This window comes from Sparus aurata, chromosome 2, assembly GCF_900880675.1.
Source record: "Sparus aurata chromosome 2, fSpaAur1.1, whole genome shotgun sequence".
Classification (NCBI taxonomy): Eukaryota; Metazoa; Chordata; class Actinopteri; order Spariformes; family Sparidae; genus Sparus; species Sparus aurata.
The window spans coordinates 7,303,205-7,314,595 of NC_044188.1; the positions used below are offsets into that span (position 1 = coordinate 7,303,205).

The 11,391-nt window shown below is 44.2% G+C and overlaps 1 protein-coding gene across 1 annotated transcript in view; it reads left to right on the forward strand.

Moving 5' to 3' along the window:
* The window catches only part of LOC115571994 (protocadherin-16-like), an 82,562-nt gene that overhangs the window by 66,646 nt on the left and 4,525 nt on the right, over positions 1 to 11,391 (forward strand). Inside the window, exons 7-20 of the mRNA XM_030401722.1 lie at positions 260 to 447; positions 541 to 637; positions 1,153 to 1,310; positions 2,742 to 3,582; positions 6,036 to 6,275; positions 7,067 to 7,192; positions 7,351 to 7,560; positions 7,663 to 8,526; positions 8,631 to 8,744; positions 8,828 to 9,039; positions 9,339 to 9,490; positions 10,066 to 10,196; positions 10,474 to 10,760; positions 10,889 to 11,030. Coding sequence (XP_030257582.1) covers positions 260 to 447; positions 541 to 637; positions 1,153 to 1,310; positions 2,742 to 3,582; positions 6,036 to 6,275; positions 7,067 to 7,192; positions 7,351 to 7,560; positions 7,663 to 8,526; positions 8,631 to 8,744; positions 8,828 to 9,039; positions 9,339 to 9,490; positions 10,066 to 10,196; positions 10,474 to 10,760; positions 10,889 to 11,030 — 3,762 coding nt within the window. The remainder of the gene's footprint in view (positions 1 to 259; positions 448 to 540; positions 638 to 1,152; positions 1,311 to 2,741; positions 3,583 to 6,035; positions 6,276 to 7,066; positions 7,193 to 7,350; positions 7,561 to 7,662; positions 8,527 to 8,630; positions 8,745 to 8,827; positions 9,040 to 9,338; positions 9,491 to 10,065; positions 10,197 to 10,473; positions 10,761 to 10,888; positions 11,031 to 11,391) is intronic.

Here is an 11,391-nt window from a genome sequence, read left to right on the forward strand (position 1 = left end):
GTCTGTGGGTGGAGACACAGACTCAGAATTGTGATCAGTCTCTGACTGAGTCCCTACCGCATCTGCCAACCTTCCAAAATTCCTCTGGTTGTGTGTGTGAACGAGTGTGCGTGCACATGTACATGCACATCTGCACACTGTGGATGTCTATGACTTGTGTGTCATTGATCAAAGCCTGCTGGCTCTCATCATTATTCCAGCGTTCTGGACTTGTGCCCCCACATTAAAATCCCTCTCATCCACCCCCTTCTCTCCCCAGGTGAGATCAGTACAAGGTCTGTTCTGGACAGAGAGCAGCAGTCAAGTTACCAGCTGGTGGTGGTGGTTCAAGACGGAGGTTCTCCTTCCCGTAGTGCCACAGGCACCGCCTTCATCACTGTCCTGGACGACAATGATAATGACCCTGCTTTCACTCACAGCCAGTCTAGCAAAAACCTCATCATACAGGTAATGCCACAAGAACAAAAACAGGCAGAAATTGAAAAGTTTTTAATGTAATGTAGTCTTTAATTACATATATTTGTTTTTTTCAATGTATAGGTGACAGAGGGTCAGTCCTCTGGGGGTTTACTGGGCACTCTGCAAGCCAAAGACCCTGATGAAGGAGAGAATGGCACCGTGTTCTACTCTTTGTCAGGTACAGTACCGTCAGGAAGGCAAAAGTGTTCTCATTTGTGTAAAATAACTATCGAAAGACTTCTGTTAAATATGCCATGTAGTGATTTGGGAAAGTGACGAAGGGAATGATGCATGTCAGGACACTTTTACAGGTAACCTGCCACCCATTCAGAAGAAATTATTTTCCATATCTGTGGTATAAGAATATTATTATAGGATATGTTTGTTGTTTTATTGATTAATTTTGTGTATTTATGTATTATACCAGTATTCTATTCTCACAAAACTAGAACCATGCAGCAAATGTTGACATTTTTGCTTGAAAATTGCCGTTAACGATAGATACATCATCACTGATATCCATGTGAATCAATACTACAGACTTTGACAACATGTTAATTAGAAACACCCATCACCCTTGTCTGGCTTCACTTCATTGCTTCATAATGCTACAACTGACTTGCTATGTTTGTTTAATTTGCTCTCCCACATACATCATATCTAGTTAATGTCTGGATCCTCTGTGTCTCCCAGGTCCCAGGGCTGAGCGTTTCTCTTTGAACCCAAACACTGGGGAGCTGCGTTCATCATCCCCGCTCAGCCACTCAGAGCGGGCTGAGTACACTCTGACGGTGACAGCCACTGACAGAGGACTGCCCCCTCGCAGCACCTCCTGCTCCCTCACCATTCAGGTCAGTCTGTCATTGGAGCCCGGCCAGCACAAACACCCTCACTAGTCACCTATTTAATATCAAAGAATAGGCTCAGTGCTGAGAGGATCCATGTCTCTGGGCCCCTCAGACTAGCTGCAGACATATCAGCCTCACTTCTGACAAGCTTCCCTCCCATCCCCTCCCTTTTCTTCCCCTGTGACTTTTCAAAAGGGGAAATTTCTATCTGAAATGGAAAAGTGGGTCTGAATCAAATACTCCCAGCTGGCTTGTGATGAGGGCCAGCTGTAGACTGCTCTGATCAAGGTCATACTCAATGACTTCAACACTTTTTTAATACAGTAGCCCTTTCTGAAATGAGCGGCAGGGCCGTACGCTCACGTAAAAACACAGCATTGAAGGTAATTCAGTTAATATTTAATATAGAACAGAAAATGGACACAATGGAAGAACCCTGGAAGGAACGTGGATTTATGGGTTCCAGGAAAAAAGAGTTGCCATATAAACAGCTGCAGTAACTGCCAGTTCTTCCTTTCCAACAACACAAAAATGAAAGTCATAATTATTAGTTAATTGGATTAAACAGTGCTGTGTTGTTCTTGCCTGCTGACGCATTTCTGTAATTTCCTTTAATCATCTTTTCAAACTGATTTTCTAAATCCGTCAGTGATAGGATGGGAATATACACCAACTTATTTCTGGAACACTCCTTTTCCATCTAATGTGGAACCAATTTTACAGCTTGTCATGTAAGATTTCACAACAAACACAGATTATTTTTTTTGAGGGCCTACTTACTGTGGGAACCCTGCTGTAGGGCGCAGCGCTGAGTATCTACGAGTATCTCAGTAATGCTGCTGAAAATCTGATCAACACGACCTCTTCCTCTCACTCGCCCCTTTACAGCTGTTTAAATGTTCTCGTTCCAAGTGCTGTCTTGCAGAAAAAAATGTTTCATTAAAACAGTGTCGCATGTATTACTTATGGTGCTCTTTTTCATACAAACGAGAGAAGTAACAATGTCGTAGTCTTTGAAGACACTTGAACTGCTCATCAAAGGGAGTGTAAAGCTATACACAGTGCAGAAATGTTTCCCAGTCCTAAATTCAAACCCTGTCACCATTTCCTCCTCTGATTGTGTTACTTTTTTCATCTATTGTTTTATTATTTTTCCTGGCAGCGGCATGAGTTTCAGATTAAGTGTTATTAAGGTTAGCAGGCATGTTATTCAAGGCTATAAAACCTCTTGTAGCTGGTTTCATTTATTCCCACTGATCACATACAGAACAAGTGAGTGGATTGGACAAAATCTGTTTCTGCTTTTCCCAGTCCATGAAATATTTTCATATTTGGTATTGAAAAATTGTAAACCTCCGGGCAACCAAATGAAACATTAGATCCTCTTGTCATGTTTCTCTGTCCTCACATAATCTTACTACTTCTTTATTGCAGGTTCTCAGCACTAACAGACCTGCTTCTAATTCCCACTCCCTATCCTTCAATTCCGTGGAGGAGGCAAAGCCTGGCTCTGTGATTGGCTCAGTGCGTCTCAGTGACAGAGAGACCTCAGAGGAAGGGGAAGTGACCTACACCGTGGTTGGAGGTACGGACCGAGAAGGGACCTTTGTCGTGGACCGCCTGACCGGAGATGTGTACCTGGCTCGTCCTCTTGACTACGAACGAGATGCACGCTACACCCTGAAGATTGAGGTAGATGACTTCTCTCAGGCCCCCCCGAGCAGCACTCTGGTCCACTTGGACATTGATGTGGAGGACAGCAATGATCACGCCCCTCAGTTCCCCGAGGATCCCATCACTATCGTCATTTCTGAAAACATGGAGCCCGGCTCGTCTGTCTATACTTTCCAGGCAACAGATAAGGACGGCAGTGGGCCCAACAGCGAGCTGAGGTACTCCATTCTCAACCAGTGGCCAAACAGCCCCGGCCTACTAACCCTTGACCCGTCCACTGGGGTTCTGTCTTTAGGCCAGGAGCTGGACCATGAGGTCACCTCCAACCTGATACTGGTTGTAAAGGCAACAGACTCTGCCCACGATGCTAGCCAGAGGCGCTGGGGTTCTGTTACGGCGAGGGTGTATGTAACTGATGAGAATGACAATCCACCAGTGTTCAGCTCGCCAACAGCTGTCAGTGTGATGGAGGACCAGCCGGTGGGCTTTGTGGCGCTGTATGTTATGGCCAGAGATGCAGACCAAGGGGAGAATGGCAGAGTGACCTACAGCATCCAGTCAGGCAACGCTGGGGGAACATTCAGCCTCAATCCTAACACTGGTAAGTCCAACCCAGTGTCAATATGGTAAACATGGATAGTGGAGAGAAACATTTTTTTTTTATAGAGGATAATTTGAGGTTTTGCAGAAAAATCCATGTTCTGTGTGCACGTCATACATCTGAGAAACGTCTTTGAAAGGAAATCAGGATATTCTGGATGATAAAGTTTCCACTCTTCAGTGTGTACTCCTTTTGGCTTCTGGCATGTTTTGCCTTGCCCTGTGTTTCAGCCACTAACAGGTAATGCTTGGAAGAATCTAAGTGCTGTATCAAAGTTCAGCTGGACTTGTTTCAGTTGGAAACCTTGGAAGAAGAGAGGCACAAATACATAATACAATATAAATATAGCACACGGTATTATCAGACATCAGAACTTTTGTTTGTTTGAATATAATCTACCAGGCCCTTTTTGCTCCTGTTGGTTTGATAACACTAAACATTTCATCTTGTCCTCTATCTTTACATTTCCAGCACCTGTTGGGAATTCCGGCATTTATCCCTCACTCAAGTTGAAATATTTTCAATTTAGGGGGACAAGCTAATCTGCATCTGCTCGCCTCTGCTTGGAGATTTACACAGACTCTTTGAGAAATTGTGCCACCTCCAAATTGTACCTTACATCGCATGTGTACTCACCTTTCCGTTTTCCACTCAGCTCACCACCAAACACTTAGCCTCCTCCTCCATAAACACACACAAACTCTTTTAATACTCTGCTTACGTCTAAGTACGGCGCAACTCTTGCTTCACCTTTCATGACTTATTTCTCCTAGTTGGAGGCCAGACAGACAGAGTAGTGTGCCAGATATACAACACACACTCACACCAGCATGCACACACACAACATATCATCTGTTATTGTGGATCTATTCCCATGAAAGACCAAAGAACCTCCTGCCCGGGCTTCTGGGAACCATTAGAGAAGGGATCAGTTACGCGTGTTTATGTGTACGCACGTGTGTGTGTGTGTGTGTGTGTGTGTGTAGGCATGCACATATGTGTTTGTGTGCTTGCATGAGACTCTGTCACTTAGTCAGCGCTGACCTTGGGCTATTTGGTCCGGTGGGCTTTGTTGTGGTGTTTGGGACACGTGTCAACGGAGGCTCTGCCTTCTCCTTCAAGTCACCAACCAGGGTGCCCCCTGGAGCCGCTCAGGGATGGAAACATTCAGGGGCTGTCATGCATGCCACTTCTGCTTTACAACAGTATGTGTGCTCACCTTGAAGTGTTTTCATACACACTGGTTATTTGTTAGAATGATGACAGAGTTAATCCTCTGAGCACCTGGATGGCTCCTGTTTGGGGGTCAGTGACTGTGGACCTGTGACCATCTCTACACACTCTGTTTTCATTACTTTAGCATCACAGTTAACCACAATAGAGAGTTGACTGTCAGGCTATTATTAGGAATATATAAAGTCACAGAGTGAGGCACATTCTCATCAGTCATTGTCAAAAGGGAGGCCATTAATTTCACTTGTGGAGCGAGGGGAGAGTGCACTGGAGATATGGTGAATTGCTTCTCTGCAAAAGACAACACTATTCAGGGATTAACACATCAAATGGTGATAAATGACTTCTGCATAAGACAAGAAAGATGTGTTTGTTGTCTGAGCAACCTCAGCTAACCCTCACACTGCAATCCAAAGTGTTGGCGCCACAAACCTCACTTAGGCTTAAGATGTTGGAATTGAAAACATCCAAAATAAAACTTTGCCCTGTTTCCCACTGTCTTTTTTCTACCCATGTGTTATCAGTGACCAGGGATACAGCAGTGGATCACAGTGGAGTCAAATTTGGTGAAAATATTTCAGCCTGTAATTCCTACCAGATTAGAGGCTTAGGGGCAAGTTATCTCAGTCCTGGCGAGATACAAACATGCTCAAAAGAAGTTAAAACCAAAACAGCCCCGGTCTTCTCTTTCTTTAACAGTTGCAGCTCATTTTAAAGCATGAAATTGAAATTGAATCAATGCAAGCTCAACCCTCTTAGGGCAGGATAATGAAAAGGCAAGGGTGCCCCTAATTTCTACAGAGCACGGCAGGCCTGGCTGTTGCGTGTCTAGAGTGTGTGTTTACTGCTTTTTTTCTCGATGGCTGCGGCATTCTCAAATGGAAAATCTCGTAAACTGTGGCCAGACCGTTGGGCTGTTACAGCGGTGGTGGTGGTGGTAGCACTCAGGTAGGCAGAGCTGTGTGTGGAGGAGATTAGCTCTGATTTGGCCCTCACACGGCAACTTTTCACACTTGCTTTTTAAATCACTCAACTACACACAACCATGGAAAGTGGCATGTTTTATTGCGTTTGATAGCATGCTTTTGTACTGTAGTTGTCGTGCGTAACTGCCTCTGTGAAACAGTCTGTAATAAAGTACACCCATCCACCGACACACACGCACACACACATACAGGAAATCTCTCCTCACATTTCACCCCTGATTCGTCTCTCCACAGGCTCTCTGTCTATTTTCAAACCTTTGGACCGTGAGGAGCAGGACATCTTTAACCTCACAATAATCGCTGAGGATCATGGGATACCCCAGCACTCGTCCAGCCAGCTGCTGTGTGTCCATGTGATTGATGTTAACGATGAGGTGCCCTGGTTTGAGGAGAGCCAGTACGAGGCCGAGATATCTGAGAACCAGCCACCAGGAACTAGTGTGTTAACAGTGTCCGCCTCTGATCTGGACCAAGGTGAGATACTGCTGCTTTCGTACATGTAATTGTATTTTTTCACTCAACATGGTCCCAGTGAGAACTGATTTGTTAATATGCAGGTCAGAATGGGGATAAAGGTTAAAACTGAAATTCGGTTGGAAGGTTTATGTTTTAGAAAGTTCCACATTGTTTTACGTCATTTTAATGGCTTTATTTTGATAAGACGTGCTCACTACATGTTGACATATAAACATAGAAATGCTTACCATATGTAGTAACATGCAACCTCAAAAACCTGTCAACCAAATTATGCCTGGTTTCAAGCGTGTGTATTTTTCATTAATGGATATCAAATTGTGCTGTTTCAGCAATTAAGGCAACCAAAAAAAGCCAGTAACGCTTCTCAGCTGTCATGTGCTGAGTTTGTATTCAAATTACATTAACAGTTGTTTTTAATTGAGGACTACACAGTAGGGTGGGGGTGGGGGATGCATTCTCCTGGACTTAGTCAGAAGCACATAAAACAGAGGGATTATAAACTTTCTCTCCAAAGGCAATCAGTGAAACAAACAGGTGAGGTTGCCAGACTCCTTTCAGCTAGCACGCAATCTGGCATCCAGACACCTGAGGGAGTGCCGTCACTGCCAAATGCTTAGACAGCAAAATTAATGACAGACAAACAAATAAGCATACAAGCTATTAACACGAATATCCAAATACTTTCTAGATGTTGTTTTTGTTGAATGTTTACAGGTCAAACACTGTAACTGTCTAAGCTTACAATCCATTATTGAATTATAACATGGTCATGGCTTGTTACTCTGCAGGAGTCAATGGGCAGGTGACGTATGGAAGTATCTCAGAGGAGGGTTTCAGCATCAACCCAGTTACAGGTATAATAAGGACCACTAAGTTACTGGACCGGGAGCATCAGGAGCACTACACTGTGACAGGTACTGTCCTCTGAGTGTCCTGCACTAAGAGATATAAAACACACTGTTCTGATATACACAATAGTAAGAGTCACTTCCTGAATTTCAAATATTTCATGTTCACCATCTCTTAACAAACTAATGCGGTTGTCTCTGGGTTTTTTCTTACATTTTGACAGTTTTTGCAAAAGATGGAGGCCTTCCCCCCAATTATGCCAAAGCTACTGTGAGGATCAGAGTGCTTGATGAGAATGACAACCCTCCTTTCTTTGGACGCCTCTACTACAGTATAGAGGTGCCAGAAAACCTAGAGGCAATGCCTCTGTTCACCCTGAGAGCCACTGACAAGGATGCAGGAGATAGTGCAGAGATTAACTACAAAATTACAGGTGAGAATTTGTTTTATTGCACGATTCAGTTTCAACTCAGCTGCTTCCATGGCTTCGCATTTTTCTATCTTTTTACAACCATTTTCGTTGCTCTCCTTTCAGGGGATTCATCTGGAGACTTCCACTTGGACAGACACTCAGGTGTACTTTCCACGTCAAGGCCTCTGGATCGGGAGAAAAGACCTGGGTACACGCTAACAGTCACAGCTCAGGACCAGGGCCATCCCCCCCTCAGCAGCACCGCAACAGTTGAGGTGACCATTATGGACATCAACGATCACAGCCCCCAGTTTGAGAGAAGCAGCTACACTGCAGACGTGTCAGAAGATGTCCCCATCGGCTCACTGGTCCTGGAGGTGAAAGCCATTGATCTGGACCAGGGCCCCAACAGCCAGGTGGTGTACTATCTGAGCAGTGGCTCCAAGAGCATGTTCATCATAGACCAGAAGACAGGTCGCATTATCACAGCAGCACCCCTAGACAGAGAGCGGACCGCCTCTTACACCTTTGAGGTGTGTGCCACCGACTCTTCCCCTGTAAACCCTCGTAACTCCACTGCTCAGGTGACCGTCTACATACAGGATGTGAACGACAATGCCCCCTTCTTCATTCAGGACCCACTTATTGTGAACATCTCTATCAGCAGCGTGTCCAGCCGCCGAGTGCTGGCCACCATGAGGGCAGAGGACAAGGACTTCGGGGCTAATGGCTCTGTGTTTTATCGTTTTGCCAACCCTGTGAGGGGCTTTGCTATCAACTCCCTGACTGGAGACATCCAGGCCACAGAGAAGCTGCAGACTCTGACCCAAAGCCAAAGGACTTTGATAGTTCAGGCTATGGACCAGGGCAACCCGGCTCAGTCTTCCCTGGGGGTGGTTATTGTTTATATCAGGGAACAGAGCTACAGGGGGATCCGCTTCTCCCGCACAGCACGAGATGTCAGTCTGCAGGAGAATGCTGTTAAAGGTTTGAGTGATATACATTTCCTACCTTGACTTGGAAGTTGGTGAATGTATAAAATGATTAGTAGAAGTAAAATGTTTCAACAGTTTGTGTTCCTCATTTTACAGGCACAGTAGTAACACAAACTCAGGCCCAGTACCCCGATGGCTCCCAGACAGGCATCAGCTACAGTCTTTTCAGTGGAAACAGAATGCAATCCTTTGGAATAAACCCCATTACTGGTAAGTGCAGACATGGCAGCATCCACTACAAAACGATGTTTTCCAAATCTACAGTGTGACTCATTGTTATTTTTGTGAATTAGGCGAAATATGGGTCCAGAAATCTGAAGGGATAGACTTCGAGGAGACGCCGAAACTCCGCCTTGTGGTGAAAGCTGAGACGGCATCCTCCAGCTCTTACATGGCTGTCAACTTAATCCTGCAGGACGTCAATGACAACTTGCCACGATTCCAACTCCAGAACTATGTAGCCTACATTAGAGAGGCACAAGGCTACGATTTCCCCATCATCCAGGTGCGGTAGCCTGGTCCCCACACATGTATTATGGTTGGCTGTTGTTTAAGTGTGAAGTTGTGGAGTGAAAAAAGAACTCAAGCTCAGAAATCCGGATAGTTTAAGCACTGTGGAGAAATGAATGAGTGTCCTCAGTGTCCAAAATGAAAATACTACAGAATCACTTGTGCCATGGAGCCTATTTTTATGAACTCCTTACTTCCAAGTCCAATATTGCTCACTAGTTCATGTTACACTGAAACGGCCTATGCATATATTTCTATGTTTTTGTATCCCTAATTGGGTGGTCATTTCCTCAGGTTGCTGCAGATGACCTGGACCAGGGTCAAAATGGTCAGGTGACCTACTCTATCAGGTCATCGTCCATGAGTGGCTTGTTTAAGATAGACCCACTGACCGGCAGCATCACCACTGCAGCCATAATGGACCGAGAGATCTGGACGCAAACTAAGTAAGTTTTGCTCATTTGCTCTCTTTGTTCTCTTTGTAATCACTTCCTGCCATGTGGTTCTTCTCAGCTCTGCCCTGCCCTCAGCGCATCCTTGTTTAATGTTTGTTATCAGTGTGTTAACGTTCTTTTCCCTTTACAAATATCCCTTGTTTGAAGTTTAAAGCTCATTTGTGTGCATATTTTCATTGGAAAAAGTTTTAAACAAAAAACAGTGTAGATCAGTTTAAACTTTTAGTTGAAATCCGTTTGCACATTTTCCTTCCTGCAAGAAGACAATCTGAACTGCACTTTAGGTCCTCTTATAACAAGGACTGCTCAGAAAATTGTTGTCAAAGTTATAAAAAGTCATACTGTCATACTTCAAATCAAAAACTTCTGTTCGATTGATTTTTCCAGTCAATGTTTTATATTGAAAATACAAATTCCAGATTTTTGACAAAAAGAGAACACTATTATTGTAAAAAAAAAAAATCTTCCAATGCGCATTTAAAAAAAGAAGCTGATCTTGCTGGTGGGTGAAACTTTATACAACAAGGTTAAAAGTTCATACATTGACATTCCTTTTGTGTCACCAGGCTTGTTGTTACGGCCACAGATCGAGGAAACCCGCGGCTGGCAGGCTCTGCCACCCTCACTGTGATCATCATCGACCTCAATGACAACAGCCCCATGATTCCTCTGCCTCGGGAGATCCGAGTGCCTGAGGGTAAGTCGACATCACAGTTGAAGTAAGCCCAGTGATCTTATCATAAAGCCTCATATCACACTCTCTGGCAGCCCACTCAGCGTGGCTCAGTGAGAAAAGTCTGAACCTATTATGAAACAAGCTATTGCCAAGTTCCTCTGTTCATTTCCTGTCTGTTAGATCAAGACTTTCCAGGGCAGGATATTTCTTAATAAAGAAAAAAAAAAAAGGAATTTCTGTTTTTCAGCAGCAACCTAAATTTCTTCCCCTTTTTTCCTGCCTTCCCACACACATACAGATACTCTGATTGGCACAGTTATCACCCAGGTGACAGGAAATGATGTGGACTCAGGGCCAGCCCTCTCCTATACACTTCACCTGGATGTGAACAGCCAAGGCATGTTTGGGATTCATCGTTATGGAGGAGGAGTGTCTCTGACTGGCCCTCTGGACTACGAGGAAAGGACTTGGTACACTCTGACCGTCCGCTCATCCGACTCCAAACATCAAAGCGAGGCCAACCTCACTGTGCTGGTGGATGATGTGAATGATAATGCCCCCACCTTTACTCAAGATTTATATCAGGTACAGATACCTTCACACATCTGTTCTCACACCTGATTTTACCACCACATTTTAGAGAGTTAGCATGTAAATCGATGAACTGTCATGGATATACAGTACATATATATATATTATGTGTTTCTCAATAGGTGACTGTCTCAGAGCACCTCCCAGCAGGCAGTGCCCTCATCACACTAACAGCCACTGACTGTGACTCTGGGGAGAACGGGAAGATTACCTACAGGGTAATGTCATCAACCAAGGGCGTCTTCTACATAGACCCAAGCAATGGTAAGGTTACTGTGAGCACATTTATGATTGTTTCTAACTGTTTTCCACCCAGAGCTCCCCTTAATTACCCTTAATAAAAAATGTTATCCCCTAAGGCTCTTCTTGGATGCACATTTGGGGTTTGGACATGTTTGCAGCAGGCATTGCACAATATTTAATCATTTTGTTCATTAAAAGACATTCAAAGTCAGATTTAATGTTATTTACCTCAGATGTTGTGCTTGAGATAGCATCTAAAAATAAGTGTGTTATAAAAGAGGACTCTTTTTGTCTCAGGCTGTTCTGCTTGCTGTTGTCAAATGCAATTCTTTTGCTCCATATATTGTTCCTTTCAACAGCATGAGGCCAAACCTACTACAGT